Genomic DNA, 20,565 nt, shown 5'->3' on the forward strand with positions numbered 1-20,565 from the left:
TAAGGTCATCTGATATTATGAACTTAGGGTGGTAAGGTTATGTGATATTATGACCCCAGCATGGTAAGTGTTTGTGATATTATGACCCTAGGATGGTAAGGGTATGTGATGTTATGGCCCTAGAGTGGTAAGGGTATGTGGTCTTATAAATTATGGTGGTAAGGGCTTGTTATCTTATGAACCTAGGGTGGTAAGGGTATGTGGTCTTATGAAATTGTGGTGGTAAGGGCTTGTTATCTTATGAACCTAGGGTGGTAAAGGTTTGTGATATTATGACCCTAGGGTGGTAAAGGTATGTGGTTTTATGAACCTAGGATGGTAAAGGCTTGTGATATTATGACCCAAGGATGGTAAGGGCTTGTTAACTTATGAACCTAGGGTAGTAAGGGTTTGTATGTTAGGAACCTAGGGTGGTAAGGGCTTGTAATCTTATCATCCTAGGGTGGTAAGGGCTTGTTATCTCATGACCCTAGGATGGTAAGGGCTTGTTATCTCATGACCCTAGGATGGTAAAGGTTTGTGATCTTTTGACCCTAAGGTGGTAAGGTTATGTGGCATTATGACTCTAGGGAGATAACGGATTGTGGTATTATGACCCTAGGGTGGTAAGGCCTTGTGATATTATGACCCTGAGGTGCTAAGGCCTTTTGAGGTTATGGCCCTAGGGTGGTAAGGGTATGTGGTCTTATGAACCTAGGGAGATAAGGGTATGTGGTATTATGACCCTAGGGTGGTAAAGGCTTGTGATATTATGATTCTGAGGTGCTAAGACCTTGTGATGTTATGGCCCTAGGGTGGTGGAGTCTTGTAATATTCTGACCCTAGGGTGGTAAGGGTATGTGGTCTTCTGAACCTTGGGTGGTAAGGGTATGTGCTATTATGACCCTATGGTGGTAAGGCCTTATGATGTTATGACCCTAGGGTGGTAAGGGTATGTGGTCTTATGAACCTAGTGTGGTAAGAGTATGCGATGTCAAGACACTAGGATGGTAAGGATAGGTGGTGTTATAACCCTAGGGTGGTCAGGGCATCTGATATGAACTTAGGGTGGTAAGGTTGTGTGATATTATGACATAAGCATGGTAAGTGCTTGTGATATTATGACCCAAGGATGCCAAGGCCTTGTGATGTTATGGCCCTAGGGTGGTAAGGGTATGCGGTCTTATAAATTATAGTGGTAAGGGCTTGTTATCTTATGAACCTAGGGTGGTAAGGGTATGTGGTCTTAGGAAATTATGGTGGTAGGGGCTTGTTATCTTATGAACCTAGGGTGGTAAAGGTTTGTGATATTATGAACCTAGGGCGGTAAGGCTATTTGATCTTTACCTAGGGTGGTAAGGGTATGTGGTCTTATGAACCTAGGGTGGTAAAGGTTTGTGATATTATGAACCTAGGGCGGTAAGGCTATTTGATCTTTACCAGGGTGGTAAGGGTATGTGGTCTTATGAACCTAGGGTGGTAAAGGTTTGTGATATTATGAGCCTAGGGTGGTAAGGGCTTGTATTATGACCCTAGGGAGATAAGGGTATGTGGTATTATGACCCTAAGGTGGCATGGGCTTATGGTATTATGATACTAGGGTGGTAAAGGTATGTGTTCTTATGAACATAGGGGGTAAGGGTTTGTGTTATTATGAACCTAGGGTGGTTCAAACGGCCAAAAGGTCATATTCCCTCACCACCTTAGGGTCATAAGATTAAAAACACTTTCCACCTTGAATAAGATAACAAACCCTTAACACCCTAGGGTCATCAGATGACTTATCCTTACCAACTTAGAGACCTCTTTTAAATAAATGCTTCGGATACAGCCTCTGTATGACCTCACCCTTACAATATAAACAATTCAACTTCTGTAAAAATGTAGAAAGATAATAACCTGTGGAAGACTCCCTGTAATGTAAATGAAATTGTAGAAAGATAATAACCTGTGGAAGACTCCTAGTAATGTAAATGAAATTGTAGAAAGATAATAACCTGTGGAAGACTCCTAGTAATGTAAATGAATTGTAGAAAGATAATAACCTGTGGAAGACCTCCAGTATTGTAAATGAAATTGTAGAAAGATAATATCCTGTGGAAGACTCCCTGTATTGTAAATGAAATTGTAGAAAGATAATAACCTGTGGAAGACCTCCAGTATCGTAAATGAAATTGTAGAAAGATAATATCCTGTTGAAGACTACCTGTATTGTAAATGAAATTGTAGAAAGATAATAACCTGTGGAAGACTACCTGTATTGTAAATGAAATTGTAGAAAGATAATAACCTGTGGAAGACTCCCTGTATTGGTAAATGAAATTGTAGAAAGATAATATCCTGTGGAAGACTCCCTGTATTGTAAATGAAATTGTAGAAAGATAATATCCTGTGGAAGACTCCCAGTATCGTAAATGAAATTGTAGAAAGATAATATCCTGTTGAAGACTCCCTGTATTGTAAATGGAATTGTAGAAAGATAATAACATGTGGAAGACTCCCTGTAATGTAAATGAAATTGTAGAAAGATAATAACCTGTGGAAGACCTCCTGTATCGTAAATGAAATTATAGAAAGATAATATCCTGTTGAAGACTCCCTGTATTGTAAATGGAATTGTAGAAAGATAATAACATGTGGAAGACTCCCTGTAATGTAAATGAAATTGTAGAAAGATAATAACCTGTGGAAGACCTCCTGTATCGTAAATGAAATTATAGAAAGATAATATCCTGTGGAAGACTCCCTGTATTGTAAATGGAATTGTAGAAAGATAATAACATGTGGAAGACTCCCTGTATTGTAAATGGAATTGTAGAAAGATAATAACCTGTGGAAGACTCCCTGTAATGTAAATGAAATTGTAGAAAGATAATAACCTGTGTATCGTAAATGAAATTGTAGAAAGATAATAACCTGTGGAAGACTCCCTGTATTTTAAATGAAATTGTAGAAAGATAATATCCTGTTGAAGACTCCCTGTATTGTAAATGGAATTGTAGAAATATAATAACATGTGGAAGACTCCCTGTAATGTAAATGAAATTGTAGAAAGATAATAACCTGTGGAAGACTCCCTGTATTGTAAATGAAATTGTAGAAAGATATAACCTGTGGAAGACTCCCTGTAATGTAAATGAAATTGTAGAAATATAATAACCTGTGGAAGACTCCCTGTAATGTAAATGAAATTGTAGAAAGATAATATCCTGTGGAAGACTCCCTGTAATGTAAATGAAATTGTAGAAAGATAATATCCTGTGGAAGACTCCCTGTATCGTAAATGAAATTGTAGAAAGATAATAACCTGTGGAAGACTCCCTGTATTGTAAATGAAATTGTAGAAAGATATAACCTGTGGAAGACTCCCTGTAATGTAAATGAAATTGTAGAAATATAATAACCTGTGGAAGACTCCCTGTATTGTAAATGAAATTGTAGAAATATAATAACCTGTGGAAGACTCCCTGTATTGTAAATGAAATTGTAGAAAGATATAACCTGTGGAAGACCTCCAGTAATGTAAATGAAATTGTAGAAATATAATAACCTGTGGAAGACTCCCTGTATTGTAAATGAAATTGTAGAAAGATATAACCTGTGGAAGACCTCCTGTATTGTAAATGAAATTGTAGAAATATAATAACCTGTGGAAGACTCCCTGTATTGTAAATGAAATTGAAGCACCATATTTAGATTTACAATTAAAAGTGAATTAAATTTTTATTTCCTTTTCAAATATACAAAGATTTAAAGAATAAAAAAAAAGATTTTAACATACAAGAATAACACAGATAAGATTCGGAACAAGTTCACAATACACACAATAGACCTATACCATCCTTTCTTTATCTCCCACAAGTTTATAATACTCAACAAAATGTTAAACTATTATGAACTTTGTCTTATACCTTAACTGCAATAGCCACTTTACTTGCATCACGGAATGGATTGTATGCCAATAAATAAAGCTAATAAGAGGCCTTGACAGCTATTATGTTTATTGTTAACATACTGTCTGTCGAGGATTTGATTGGCTGTATTCGCTAACATACAACCCAACCAATCACTGCATTCACAAATGATACAAGAAAGGTGGCTATTGTAGTCAAGGTATGAAACAGTGTGTTATAGCTTGCCATTGTGAAGATGGCTGATAATTTCCAAGACAATTTATTTGGTAAATTTCATCCGTCATTCATCCATTATTATCATCTAGAGATTGCAAAGTTTAAAACTCATCAAAAATAGCTCACGATCCTTCAAAACTCAAGATTCCAGGCAAAACTTTCGCACAAAACAATTTACATTCACAGCACTGAAAGTCATCTACTTATCTCCAGATCAGATGTAAAAAGAAGGTAAATCTCTCAGATCTCAAGATGAATAAATAAACAATCTGTAGCAGATATACATAGCAACATATGAACATAATTGTGATTATTGACTGAGGTCAATTGGCTGCTGATCAATTAAAAAATAGGGTTAAAGTGTTCGCTTAAAGTTACTCGAATGCTGAATTTTTTAAGACGTTATTCTGAAAGTAAAATCATTGGTGACCAATTGTACAAGATCTGATTACTAAAAGGTAAGAACTGTAGTAATTTGTCAGCAACCAATGTTCCAGAGGTATTACTATGAACATGTATAATATATATATACAGTTTTATAGAACAGTAATCTCTGGTTAGAGTTTTATTCAACATATCAACCTGTTTCTCCTGTCTTGTTGTTCTATAAAGCTATGACTATATATCATACATACAATTGCTAAATGCCATTTAGAGACTTAACAAACATTATCAATAAGAACAGTTATGTATATACAGGAACATTCACTTGGCACTTGATTTGAAAGCAGAAAGAATATGTTTATAATCACATACGAAATATTGTAAAACATCGAAATATTATACACACTCATTATTCTGACCTCTTAAAAAAATTACCAAGCACACTGAGTTAAAGAGTCAACTTTCACTGGATATTAAAGGGAATAACAGTTTGAATATTATTAGACCATGACTGAGTTATTACCTCTGTTGTTCGGTGTTCTTTCATTCAAAAAGTCCCTCAATTGTTAAATTCATGCTGTTGTTTTTTTGTCACAATAACAGCCACACAAGGAATGCAATAAAGAGACAAGCAATAGAGGGATTAAGAATATAATATAGGACAAAGATAAATATGCACATGCAGGGACATTCCAATTTGGACATGTACTCTGTTTTTCCAGGTAGAAATAGAAGTTATGTTTACAACATAGTTATATTATGTACTACTCCTGTAGCTATTTCTTCTACCACAAAATAAAGTGGTCTGCTCTAGCATTAATGTCCCTGATAAAGAATAGTCCATTTTATTTTGATGTTAAAGGTGTTTGTAATCAATATGGATACATTTCGGACTCTAACCGAAAACAAAATACTCAGTTTACATAAATATCTTTGTCTGATAATACCACCTAAAATATCTGAGAGAAATTCAACAATGACAACTACATAAAAACATTTATTATATTTGTTCTCCAATAGCTGAGTGTAAAATATGAACATTTTCTTTGAGATATTCTATCCACATTGCTTCATAAGAAGTATGAGAATATTAGAACAGAGATATCTAGGTACCATTCATAACATAAATATAAACAATCTTTTAGTAGAATAAGTAGTAATCAATGCAATGTATGTTGTTTATGCTTCTGCATTTATTACATACTAAGATCTTAGCCATTGGGAAGATCTCCTTATAAATTGTATTGTTTATGTTGTTAATCATTTTATTTGATAACGTTACCTGTATGTGTTCCGAAACTTAGTATGTAATAAATGCTGAAGTATAGTATATCTATATATCTTAGTGTTTTAATACAATGTATGTTTTGTTGACTATTTATTTCTACCTACAAATAAAGTGAACTGTTTTTATTTATCTAAAATAATACTCGGGTGCGCTTAATAATTTGCTTGACTTTATAATAAATTTCAGTTTCTGTTTTCATATCTCTAGCTCTCTGTAATAATTGTATTCAGAAATATTTCAACAGTGACAAAAATTTTGGCAGTTTAACCCACAACCGAACAAAATTCACTTCATACCAACAAGCATGTTTAAAAAAATCCACGTCCAAATTTTACACAGCATATCTCTTTTAGATATCAATATCACAGTGGCATTTTACATTTGAGAAAATACATCATATTGGGGAACAAACATTCGAAAATTACGGTCAAATACTTGAAATACAGGCCTGTATTCTCGAACCAATCTTAGCGCTAGGATGTCCTAGAATCAATGTTAGAAGATAAGAACCTAGCACATCCTATCGCTAAGATCGTTTCGAGAATACAGGGCCTGGTCTTCTGAACAATCAACTTGAAGTATCCTTAATGAATTATCTATAGCTAATAAGGCAATACAAAGTATAGTATAATACAATCACAAGGGCAGTATCAATTTAATATCCATCAATGCTGTTCAGAGATCTAGAAGCTCAAACTTAGTAATATTATTTTTTGTTGCGATAATGATAATTTATTCGGCCAATCTTTAAAAACATACAGATGCTAGTGGGATACCTCTTCAATTTCTGATAATCTGCTCAATTCTTTTCCTTCTAACTTTCTCAAATTATGAAACTTACAGGTACCATTTTGGAATACAAGCAAGGGTCTAACTTGTGCAGATTTTTTCGTGTCTTTGATGTAGGCAGTCTATATTGTGATTAATGCAAGATAATTAAAAGATATATACAGGAAGAATATAACATGTTATTAACCAGATGTCTGTCTTGTACATGCTATATAAATCAACATAATACAATTATACAACCTTATATACAAACTTTATATTCACATAACACAAAAGACATATAGAAAGTTATACACAATCAAGGTCTTGTTGTTAGAAACATGGTAATTTCACGATAATCGTTAACGTACTAGAGGCTCTGATTGGTTGATATCACTGAGAAAATATTGACCAATCAGAATGGTGAAAATTACAAGATACAGGCAGACTGTTTCAATAACAACATGTCATGGTCAATTTAATCATAATTGTACCGTAATAAGAACACTGATTGGTTGATACTAACGTTGAAATTTGATTGACCAATCAGATTCTAGAAGTTATCTAGTAGAGAATCAAAAACAATATATCTCATATTTATGTTTAAAATCGTTCCTGAATGTGTGTAAAATTCTTGTCAAACTACATTACACTATAATCCTTGTTAAACATTTAGAAGTATCACAGCACATTAAGAAGTCTATATCCATAGCACTGTTCTTTCTTAATCTACATCACACTACATTACAAAGACTATAATAATGTACAGTTGCGTAGCATACATTTAACATATTCTTAAAGGGATTGTAAACAGGTTTTCAATTTGCACCATACCAATTTTCAATGAGACGTTTGGTCTGTGGTTCCTGTAATTCCATAGAAACTTAGAGTTTGATGACTTCACTTATCACATAGTATGTTTGTATCACAAAAGGCCATTCTCAATTAGTGATGTCATCAAACACTTTATTTTAGAGGAATTGCAGGAACCACAGATGTCTAATTGAAAATTGGAATGGTGCGAATTTATGCTATCAGTGTCCCCGAAACACATAAAAAATTCAGAAAACCTCGTTACAATCCCTTTAATTCCATAAACACTATATCATGTAATAAAGTTCATAAAGAAAAGCTCATATTTGACCAGAATATCTCATTAGCACAAATACCAAAATCATAAACAAACATGGGAATGATCAATTCTTAGTTAGAAAATTCCATTCTTTTACCAGCTGATAGAGCTCAGTTTCAGCTACCTGTATTCCTTTTCAGAATGTCATTCAAGCAACCGATAGCACTTTAATGACAGTCCAAATTGCTTAGGCCTAATTAACGTGCTTGAAGGCTGATAAAAGCATTTTAAAAAGGAATACAGAGAGTAAAATTAAAATCAATGAGTCAGCAAACCAATATTTAGACAACCTTAATATAACATCTTCACAAAACAACAATCAATTCAACATTTGTCTCTCTTCATACATTCGCTTACACAGAAAAATAGGTCCCAATAATAAATAGTGAATAATCTTAAAATAGGGATCAGATACAAGATTTCTATAATATTCATGAGAGTAGAGGAGCTACATTTTAACATCATTTCCCATTCTTGGAGAGTTCAGTCTAATAAAATTTCACATCCTACTTTTCTGTTCCTGATTACCATGTGTAGATCAGTAACACTATGCAGTGTGCAATGAGGGAAATTTAGCAAAGACAACCATGTTAAAATGCTTGTTTAAAATTTTCCAAAGAAGCATTCAGAGATGTTGCTAATCGCTACATTTCAAATGTCAAAATTACCAGACCTTTTCATGAAATTTTGGACTGATGTAAAATGTATAGAAAACTATAGAAATCTTTTTATAACCCCATAAACTACATATAAACTAAGCTACAAGAAGAAACTATATTGTTTGAAAGAGATTCACTACATTTTGTCCTCTAATATCCCTGTGTAATATTAACTGTTATTTTACTACTGATATTAGTTACTAAAGGTAAAAATATAAATCATGACAAAATAAGTCAGCTCTAAAAATATTAAAACTACATCTGAATTGATCAACCAAGAGGCATAATCTGACAGATATTTCTTTTCTATTTCTGACCCAATACAAAAATATGAAACTTACCCCTTGTTTATAGGCATTCAGTCACCCAGAGGGTTATCTTAATATTAACAAGAGCTAGAAGTACTAGAGTATTTTTTACCCTTACCAGGTTTTATGAAAAGGTGTTTTGTTACCCAAATTAAATTTTATTACAATGAAATATTTCGATGCCTGTGGTATTATAGTTTGAGGACTACAGAGGGTGTTGTTGCCCTTATGCAGTTTTTTATTTGTGTTGTCTTCTCCATATATCTCATATTCAAAATATTCTTTAAATCCCAGCGGTTTCACTACCATTATTGATTTTTAGATTTGGTATTTCCCACTGAGATATTTCTACCCTCAAGAATTTTCTTTTCCACCAATAATATTTTGTAACCCTTTTTTACATTGGGTGATATTTGCCACTGGATAAAAGGGATGCCTATAAACAAGGTTTTATAACAATATAACTAATTAATTCATTCCTAATTGCTTCCTGATTTGTTCATAAACAACATAACTGATACTGACAGCCGGGGCTACTTTCAAGAAGTTGGGGGCTATACCACGGTAGAATCCTAATGGACCATCAGTTTTTAATATTTTTTTACTCATCGTCATCAATGTGTCTTTTTCTGTTGCTGCTGGAAGAAAACAGGTTTGTTAAATTACAATAAATAGCATAGCATGTAGAGTCCAACATGAAAAGGATGCCAAATTGACAATCAAAATAGAATATTTAACCTATCCAAGATCTCTAATACAGATTCCAAGTTGAAAAAAAAAAATCAAAGTAGCATTATCATCAATGGTGTCTTTACATCACCCAGTCAAATTTCAAATTTATCAAAAATCGAGTATGCCCTATACCATCCTGTAAGCAGAAAATAATTTAGTGTCCTCTGGTTTATCAAATCAATATCTGTTTCTGAATGACAGGGTTTTTATTGAAAAGAAAAGGAAAACTTACAAGATTGTGCCTGTAGTCTGGTTCTAATCAAAGCTAAAGGATAACTAGCTAATTGTCCACAAGTAGAACTAACAGTACCACATCCTAATAACACAAATACTCCTGGATCTTTATCTTTATTCTTCTTCATATAAAACTTCTTTAATGTCTACAATAATATCACACAAATATCAAATAAAACTGCCGCCTACAAAATATCAAGACTGGCAATATTATGCAGTGTGCGATGAGGGAAATTAAGAAAGAATAGTGGCTTTCAGTCATCATTCAATTCTTACCTCAAAATCTGAGGGAAATTTTGTCAAGACAGTGGCATATATAACATACTTACTTTTCCAGATCTTAGCAATTTAGCAATAAGACAATTTTTTTTTTACCTCAATTCTTCGGCTTTGCTGACGATTGGCTCCTTTTGAAAAAGCTATCGATGCTTATCTTACCTCACCAGGATTGAATTAGAGAACAAAGACAATCAGGGCTCACCGATGATAAATATATAAAAAACACAAAAAAAGCTTACTTCATAAATAGCTAAATCTATACCAGCGTAGGGTATAATACCTATTAAATTAGGTATATAACCCCGATAAAAACTGCCAATTCCTTCTGCTTTTAAAATCTTCTTTGCACAATCAAATATACCATTATATTGACCAGTTCTTCTTAGAGCTAATCTTGTTTTTAATAACTGAAATTTTTAATTTACATTTTATGAAACATAATATATAATACATATAATGCCATTTTGAAATCTGTCTGCACCTATTTTTTACTGAACTGTTATAACTTGTTTTATCAATGAATCCCTAACATGTAGAAGTCACCCAACAATGATATGATTACCTCCATGGGATAAATAATAGTTTGTGATATAGCCCCAGCAGCAGACCCTGATACTAATCTTTCTAATACACCAATTTCATGTTTACCATCTCCTTTTATTAACGTTTTTATCTAAAAATAATAAATATACAAATAAATAGATAATACAATTTGAAAAATTCTCAATAAACAAAAAACAAATGACAGGAAACACATCCTCCATAATTCTTTATTTTTCTTTTATAGGCCATGGTTCGCCATTTTCACAAAAAACACAAAATTCCTTCAAAAAATCATTTCTATATATATATCTTTTCTATATCAGGCAAAGTCTCTGGACACAAATGGATTTGAAGACTCAAATTTGGACAGTGAGCTGTGATCGAACACGAAAACTGATTAGCTTAGGTAAAAAAGCTAAGGTACGATTGGTTAAACAGATGACGAATCTGTCCCTGTAGATAACAAAAATTAACAAATATTATCAAACCTACCTGTTCATATGCCATAAATTTCAGTGCTGATTCTGGTGCAATTTTGATAACATTCATAAAATTCCCTCGCCATAATGACCGATATCCACCTTCATCTAACATCTGTTTAAACCCAGATACGATACCTAAATTATGTTTCGACCCATGTACCTGAAATAACACTTTATTATGTTATAATTGTCATGAATATAAAATGAGGTAAAGAATATCAATTCAGTTTATGAATATTAATGTCATGAATATAAAATGAGGTAAAGAATATCAATTCAGTTTATGAATATTAATGTCATGAATATAAAATGAGGTAAAGAATATCAATTCAGTTGATAAAGTGCAACTTCGGGTCATCTCCAATACTTAGATATTCTGTGCAAGGTTAACAGTGTTCAGCTAAACAGTTGATTGCAACAATAACAATGATTAAGAACAAAGGTTTGTTGATTATTATTTCATTTGATTTGATATTCACTAAATTCTACTTAAACTTTACCATTTTTCATCAATCAATCTACTATTTATTCAACTCTGGAATTTCATCAAAATTTTGTGGAAAGAAATTATAAGTACATAATTTTCCGAACCTGTAATAAAACTTTTAATCTGTCTAGAGGAGCTGTGAAAGTACGCGAAACGGCTCCAGCACCACCGCCTGCTACCAACTGCCGCCACCATAATCCTGTTTTTAATTCTTTTTCTGTGAAATCATCTGGTATCATTCCATTTTCACCAATATCTATTATCTATAAATATAATCATAACAATACAACAATATTCACCTGGAACTTAAAATATACACTGTTAATGACAGTAAGAAGTAGAATGTATATTAGACTATAAGAACAAAAGGGATACATTGTCAGAAAATGTTTAAAAAAAAACATAGGAAGTACAACATTTTGAGAGTCCACAATATCAAAATTGGATCAAAGTTGACAAAGCCGGTTTCCTAATTCTTTCCATAAAAAGATGTTTTCATTTATTTGTGAATAAAGTATTGTTTACACTAAAAAAAATGTACATTCATAATAAAGAGATTGTCTTCATAAGCTTGTAAGTGAAGATTATCACTTATCATACTAGATAATAAGAGGAGGAATATGTTTCTAATAGATTATTTATTTCAGGGATAGTGATGAGTTATCCATCCATCTTATCATTACATCATCTTCATTCTATCAATACAAGCTAGATATTGAATATAATATCTCAGAATATCTACATGCCTTTATAACAAACCTTCAGTCTATTTACTGTTTGTTTACTAAATAAAGAGGAGGAAATGTTATTATGAATGAAAGTCATGCCATGACAGAACTACTGTCTGATAATTAGCTATAATTTCAGTGAAAATTCCTGTTATCACCCACCTGTCTGGTATGTAGCCCATTATCCGTCATTCTTAATTAATAATCAATTTAATCAGCACTAATTACAGATGAGGTCACTTTATAACTTAATAGAATCCACTAGGATTTAAAATACCTTCAGGCACATGTTTTAGACTATTCCAAGTGGAATCTGGGCCAATCTTAATATATCTTGACCTTTTGACCTTTCCTAGCATATGCTGATATTGTATTAAAGGTCGAACTAGACTAACCCATCTTCATGATGTAGGAAATCCATTCACAATGGAAAGGTAAATTATTTCAAATATTTTAGCTTATTTAGGTAATTTTTTGAAGGAAGAAATACCAGAGTTAGACAATAATTTTTTATGATATTCTTAGTCTAGTGTTTACATTATTGTTAAATCTAGTTCTAGGAGACTTAATACAAGGCTTTCACTAGACTACAAGCTCAGGGTTAAATTGAGATTACATAATTATAGTTTTGGCTAATCAAATTAAATTTTGATTCACATTTCTTTAGAATTTGGTAACCATTTAAAATGTTCCAGTAGTAACCCTTCAAATATAGCCTAAAATTTGATCTGCAGACTATTGTGATAAATTTAAATTTGGCTAATCAAAGGAAATATTGTCATGCGATGCTGCTTAAATTGAAGCCTGACTCCACTGTACTACAATGTTTATATTAATACATGAACATAGACTGATCATACAGGGTTTAAGCAGGTTTCAGACAAGCATTGTTATGGTTATATCCCAGGTATTTTAATCCATGATCATCACAAGCTTAATGACTAAAATCGATTAAATTATCCAATCAGATTACTGATTTTTTTCAAAATATAGTATTTTTATCTATTTGAAATAGTAAAAAGAAGACCCCAGGGTCCAAACATGTCATACAAATACCCCCTTGGGCCTGGGTATCTGAAAAGCTTTGATAATAATTTTAATATTGCTAATTAGTGTAGTCACCCTCAGTGATCGTTAAAATTTTTAGTTCAAATGTACTAACTTCTCATGATTTGAGCCATACCTTCGTTCATCTGATGTATGAAGAGATCCAAAAGTCCACAAAAAAAGAAAAACCTCTATTAAGAATATTAACTTACTGATGAATGTCTCCAGTAATGTAGGATATCTCTTATATCTACATCAGGATCAGTAGATAGTAGTAAATAATCCCTCCATTCATTCCAGTCAATATTTAATGTTCCATCTTTATCCATTCTGTAACAGAATAATACAGGTATTTTTACTCACCAGAGCCACTATTTTATGGGTAAGAATATTCCAGGAAAGATCAATCTTGAGAGGTTTGGCCAAGTACTATCTGGTAGAAAGAATTTATTGTAAACCTAAGCTATTATCCTCGTAAAAAAAATAGTTGTTCCTATCTTTCTTACCTTTTTAAGAGATTTTCTGCTTCTTTTTTGTCAATATTGACCCCCAGTTTCTGGAATGAAGCTTTGATTTCATTGGCGTCAATAATACCTGAAACAAATCATTATTATTAAAAATAATATGGTTGAGAGATTAAGAGTGGATCAACGAAAGCACAAGCCATGCAGGACCTCACACTAAATGTTTTATCAGTGTCCTAATTTCCTTGTTATAACCTCATTTCTATTCTACCCAGTTTGAAAATCTATTGTAAAATCTTAAGCTGCAAAAGTTAATTTGAATATAAATCAGCTATGAACGGACAGATTTGCCATTTTTGGGGTTGATATGGGTCTTGAATAAGATTATATATAAATAGTACTAGAAATTTATGATGATCGCAAACTAAGAAGTTTCTTTCTTATCGCTCTAAAATTGAACACTTAGCTTAAAAATTCTTGCTTCTGTGACTAAGGTACACTTCTTCAAACAGAAAACAACCCTGTCCCTTTCAATCAGTCCTGATCAGACTACATCTGTCACATAATCTTACTATAATTCTCTTGTAAATAGAGCTTACCATCTGAATTTGTATCAATCTTTTTAAAAAAGAGTTTTAGTGTCTGTTCATGTTCTGTTACGTATTTCACAAATTCTCGAAAATCTATCTGCCCATCATGATCTTCATCACATTTATCAAATATTTTCTGAAATTAACAACAACAAAATAATCATCAATCATTGACCAGTTTGTAAAACCACAATTTTCTAACAAAATTTTTTTTTTCATAACTCCAAGACAACCAAAGATCCTAGTTATTTCATTCAAATAAAAATGAATGGCAAAAAGGTGTAATGTTCATGCCCACACATGATTCAACCATGTATAACATGTGAAGAATGGCACTTAAAATATTCACTGGCAATTCTTTCTTAAAACAATCTGACAATTACCTGAGTATGAACTCTCTTCCAACATATTATAAATACATGTTTTGTTGGGGTTTTTTTTTGGAAACTAAGGGTCATTTTACCTAATTAGCACTTTGATATATCTACTTTATCTAAAAATAATTAGCCTCAAGAGAAATTGTGATATATTATCTATGTTTAAAATGAAATGAAATCTACTAATTTAATTAAAATAGGAAGAAAATATACCACTAAGGTTTGAGTTGGTTTGAAGAAACGTATTTCCATGTCCTGACAGTATCTGATCATAGATCACATCTATAGAATAATACCCAGAGACAATGAGGAGAAAATGAACTGTTAATGTAACTTGAGGAAAGATGTGAGTGTTTTTTAACAAGTTATCACCCTAGCTTGCTATCTATTGGCTGAATATAGCTTACTATGAGATCAGCCTGAGCACTAGTTATCACAACTCAATCACATAGCTCAGTTCATTCACAGATCTCTACAATCTGTTCTTGAAGGATACAATCAACTCATGTCATTGTTTGTTTAGTAGGCAACAGGAGCTATCAGTGGAAGGAAGGAAAGAGAGAGAGTTGACACAGGCCAGATAAGTCAATCCAAGAGATTATGTAGTGATTGAAAAATAACTCTTTAACAGAAGCCACTGGATCAGGATTAGAAAGTGTTTGAAGAGAGGACTATGTGCTATAAATACATGGTAAAACTGAGGTGTGATGGAGTCAAGGAAAGAATTAGGATAATCACAAACAGAAGACTGTGGTACCGGTACAAAATTCCAGTTATGCTGGTAGTCACACAGTATGATGTCTGAGTACAGTCTTTCATTAGGTAAGCATTTTTCTAATTCAGTTCTATGTATAGCTTAATCTATAACAATTACACACTGCCTAATGATTAAGAGCCATATAGGTTTGAATCCACCTCAACAACAGTTCTGATGGCCTGCTAGTTACACTAGTGTCGGTTTTCAGAAGGATAATAATTTACTATTACATCTGAATATTGTGCCCTCCCTCCCTTGTCACTATTAAGCACTTGAAAACATTTGGAAGTAAGGAATTGAAACAATTTTTAAAATCAGAAATAAATACACACAAGGCTTCTGTGTCATTTGTTATTAAAGGGGTTTAAGAATTAATCAGGTATCCAGTTAAAATGGTAACAAATTTTTATAGTCAAAACGGCAGCAGATCTGCCAAAACGGTAACAAGATATTTTGGTTAAAACGGTAGCAAAATAAAAATTTAATTAACAATAAAATAACTCATTAACCAATTTGAATTTGAACTAATTCTCAATCCCAGTTATGAAAACATTTTAAATATTATCAAAGCAATTATTGTAAAATACTGCCACATCAAGCTCACAACTTTCTCGTAAATAATTGGTACCAGTACTCACGACTGTTGATCAATAGAAATCTACCGACATACTAAGCAAATGGCTTCGTTCCAGTTGGGTATATATAACCTAAATATCTTTGGCAGATATGTTACCGGTTTTGACTATTACATTTTGTTACCATTTTGACTTGTTACTGTTGTTACTTGGTGTTGTTAACTGGTATCCATTAATCGTGCTGATACATCGCGATTATTTTCATCCAATGCAATGCATCGATAAGAAGGAAAGAATCGCGATTCATTGGAGAATGGTTGCAGCCCTACTTTTTATCATTGAACTTGTTGGCATAGCTAACTGCCTGGCAACTTAGCTTTTATACTTTCATCTAAATTTCAATATGATTATCATTTTTAACTGAATTGAAACATCCAACTCAATTAATGCTGTAAAAAGTCTATCACTAATAAAAACATTGTCTTTTTCATATAAAATGCCTAATTTTTAGCTACTATCCTCAACTAGGCCTACGTCATTATCTACAAAACAACTCAAAACTTCTTGGACCAATGCCAATGGTACCCTAATAAATATTATTATGTGTAGGTTGGCCCAAATTGGTCAAGGAGTGACTGCCCTATTTATTTCATGGGTTTATTTGAGTACAATCTATTTGGTATTTTAATTTCGTCATCATGTTCAATCAGGCATGAAAGTTTTTATTAGATATGCTGATCTGATTTTGGTAGCGATTAGTCATAGTGTGTTTTTACTGGTGCTGTGCGATTTTCATAGCAACTTTCAACTTTGATCGGTTTTGTCAATACCGTTCATCTAGAAAACAGAAAATAAAAGGTGTCACACAGGTCCACATAATGTCATTAACCCCAAAAACCGAGGGACAATCACCTTTGCGTGAGCTGGAGTAGTGTGAATGTCCATCGCTTTGAGAGCTTCGGTAAGATCGTCGAAATCAACTATTCCATTTTTATTCTTGTCGATTTTTTTGAATAGTTCCTTTAATTTCGTATCCTCTGTTATGGATCGTATAGCTTCCTCCTTCGAACGCGAATGTTTTTCTTGTCCTGGCATAGTGAATTCTTGAGGACTTGCCGCTAAATTTCGTCGTCTACTTCCATGGATTAATCGGCAGTACAGAGAAATAGAAATTACTAGCAGTTGATTGGGTAAAATTGGGGGTCAAGGACGATTCAGTTTATTTTAAAGTCTATGGGAGATAACTCCATTTTGTAAGATATGAATTACTTCCCTTTGACTATTTTAATATCGCACTCGGAGATTGTTCACTTCTGATCTGTAAGTAGACCTACACATGTTTTCATTTAAGAGAAACTAAATTCACTTAAATGATTAGTAGTAATTTTGATAAGTCGAGGATCGCAGTTTCTTCTGTTGTGGTTTTCCTATTTTCACAGGCAGTAAAATTAAAAAGGAAATTATGTAATGGCCTTACAAACTGCACAGGGCACATCAACCCAAAGGCAATCTCAGACTCAGTATTTTGTAGTTGATATTTCAGTTCATAAGAAAATAATTGCTAAGTTCAATTCAGTAAACAGTGTAGTCAGAGAGTAATAATGTTTATTTGGTGTTCAGAATTGTTAATTAAGTCTCCCTTAATCAGAGTCAGCATAGCTAGTTTCTATGATAATATATTTATCAATAGTGAAGACTATGTTAAAGGGATTGTAAAGAGGTTTACTCAATTTTTTTTTATGTGTATCAGGATTACTGATAGCATCAATTTGCATCATTCCAATTTTCAATCAGACGTCTGTGGTTCCTGAAATTCCACTAAAACTAAGTGTTTGATGACGTCACTAATCGCAAAATATGCTTTATCACATATGGACCTCCCGATTAAAAAATTGGAATGGGGCAAATTGATGCTATCAGTGTCTCCGATGCACGTACAAATAAGAAAACTTAAGGAAGCTTCTTTACAATCCCTTTAAATTATTTATGTATGGGAACTAAAACATTATTTCTATTGTGATATGATTATTAGAAAAATCACTCTACAGTTGATGTATTGAGCACTATTTTAACAGTGGTATTTCTATATCATTCTACAATTGATGTATTGAGCACTATTTTAACAGTGGTATTTCTATATTACTCTACAATTGAAGTATTGAGCACTATTTTAACAGTGATATTTCTATATCGCTCTACAATTGATGTATTGAGCACTATTTTAACAGTGGTATTTCTATATCACTCTACAATTGATGTATTGAGCACTATTTTAACAGTGGTATTTCTGTATCGCTCTACAATTGATGTATTGAGCACTATTTTAACAGTGGTATTTCTGTATCGCTCTACAATTGATGTATTGAGCACTATTTTAACAGTGGTATTTCTATATCACTCTACAATTGATGTATTGAGCACTATTTTAACAGTGGTATTTCTATATCACTCTACAATTGATGTATTGAGCACTATTTTAACAGTGGCATTTCTATATCACTCTACAATTGATGTATTGAACACTATTTTAACAGTGGTATTTCTATATCATTCTACAATTGATGTATTGAGCACTATTTTAACAGTGGTATTTCTATATTGTTCTACAATTGATGTATTGAGCACTATTTTAACAGTAGTATTTCTATATCACTCTACAATTGATGTATTGAGCACTATTTTAACAGTGGTATTTCTATATTGCTCTACAATTGATGTATTGATCACTATTTTAACAGTGGTATTTCTATATCACTCTAGAATTGATGTATTGAGCACTATTTTAACAGTGGTATTTCTATATCACTCTAGAATTGATGTATTGAGCACTATTTTAACAGTGGTATTTCTATATCACTCTAGAATTGATGTATTGAGCACTATTTTAACAGTGGTATTTCTATATCACTCTAGAATTGATGTATTGAGCACTATTTTAACAGTGGTATTTCTATATCACTCTAGAATTGATGTATTGAGCACTATTTTAACAGTGGTATTTCTATATCACTCTACAATTGATGTATTGAGCACTATTTTAACAGTGGTATTTCTATATCACTCTACAATTGATGTATTGAGCACTATTTTAACAGTGGTATTTCTATATCACTCTACAATTGATGTATTGAGCACTATTTTAACAGTGGTATTTCTATATCACTCTACAATTGATGTATTGAGCACTATTTTAACAGTGATATTTCTATATCACTATACAATTGATTTTACCAGTGATATATTTTATTATTGTGATGTGATTATTATGTTATCAGTTGTTCTATCAGGGAGTATTCACAATCTATAATAGAATAAATAATGCTACCTATTAATGCTACCTATTAATGTTAGTATACCAGTATTGATTAAAAAGATAAATAATGCTACATCATGGTCCAAAGACCACATTCCAAGCTCACAGTGAATATTGACAAACATTACATTAAGTACAATCTAGAAAGATAGTCTATAGGAAGCTGTAAGTGTTAGTAGAGTAGGCATAGCTACATGATAGTCTATAGGAAGCTACTTAGAGCTAGTATGCTGTATTGTACATCACTCTAATTAGGACATATTTAATAGGTAGGTCTAATACTTCTTATTTAGAAAGTTTAACAGTCAAAATATTTCGTTATTGAAGAAAATATATATATTAGTAAAGAATATACAATAATAAAATATTTTCATGGTTAAAATAATGAACCATCAATTGAAGAGCAATATAGAAATATGGATATAATAATATATACTATTTCTGACATTTATTAACTCAATGTTTCACATCCTCATACAAACAGTATCATCAAATTTTATTAAGAATTACAAGGATATTTCTGGCATTTATTAATTCTAACGTTTAGGTGAGTTGAACATTTGAAGTATAATTTGGATTGGTGCAAATACATCTATTAGATATGAAAGTTTAGGAAGGCTGCACATTTTCACTTAAAGGGAGTGTAAAGAGGTATACAAAATCTTTCATGTGTATCGGTGACACTGGTAGCATCAATTTGCACCATATCGATTTTCAATCTGTTGATGATGTTTGATGATGCACTAATTTGAAAATGGCCTTATGTGATAAAGCTTCCTTTGCGACATCATCAAGTGACATCATCAAGTGACATCATCAAACACTTAGTTTTTGTGGAATTTCGGGAACCACATACATCTGACTGAAAATCGGAATTATGTCAATTGATGCTATCAGTGTCCCTGATAGACATACGAAATTTTAAAAACCTCTTTACAATCTCTTTAATCAATATTTGGATTGGTGCAGCTCTTATTCAGTGCAGGTAGACAAGGCTTTAAATAGAAGATCTTCAGTAAACATCTTTGTTCTCTGTTTAGACTATTAATAGACATAGATACATGTATTTAACAAGGCAGGATGAAAATATTCAGCCAAAATTCTGAATTGAATTTTATCTGTCATTTCTTTAAAAAGAAAGAAAGAAACAACTATATTTTACAAGGATAACAACTTAGGTTCACAGTTAAGGATCCTTTTTACTAGCTGGTCTTAGGCCAAACCTTTTGACCAAACGCTCTAACTGACTGTGCTATAGAACCTTACTTTATCAGAGTGTCAGCATCATTTTCAGAGTGCTCAAGTGGTA

General features: G+C 32.4%; 2 protein-coding genes across 2 annotated transcripts in view; both read right to left on the reverse strand.

The window, feature by feature from the left end:
• Positions 1–781, reverse strand: part of LOTGIDRAFT_136087 (hypothetical protein) — a gene marked incomplete at both ends in the record, with an annotated part of 1,418 nt that extends 637 nt beyond the window's left edge. The window contains 2 exons of the mRNA XM_009046594.1: positions 579–644; positions 725–781. Coding sequence (XP_009044842.1) covers positions 579–644; positions 725–781 — 123 coding nt within the window. The remainder of the gene's footprint in view (positions 1–578; positions 645–724) is intronic.
• Positions 782–9,116: 8,335 nt separating this feature from the next.
• LOTGIDRAFT_170757 (hypothetical protein) lies at positions 9,117–17,038 on the reverse strand (the record flags this gene model as incomplete). Its single annotated transcript, XM_009046595.1, has 10 exons — positions 9,117–9,283; positions 9,613–9,760; positions 10,133–10,300; positions 10,456–10,566; positions 10,929–11,078; positions 11,510–11,668; positions 13,393–13,510; positions 13,687–13,774; positions 14,244–14,370; positions 16,856–17,038. 10 exons carry the CDS (start codon positions 17,036–17,038, stop codon positions 9,117–9,119), a joined length of 1,419 nt encoding a protein of 472 aa, XP_009044843.1.
• Between the last annotated feature and the right edge of the window lie 3,527 nt (positions 17,039–20,565).

This window comes from Lottia gigantea (assembly GCF_000327385.1).
Source record: "Lottia gigantea unplaced genomic scaffold LOTGIsca_103, whole genome shotgun sequence".
NCBI classification, from domain to species: Eukaryota; Metazoa; Mollusca; class Gastropoda; family Lottiidae; genus Lottia; species Lottia gigantea.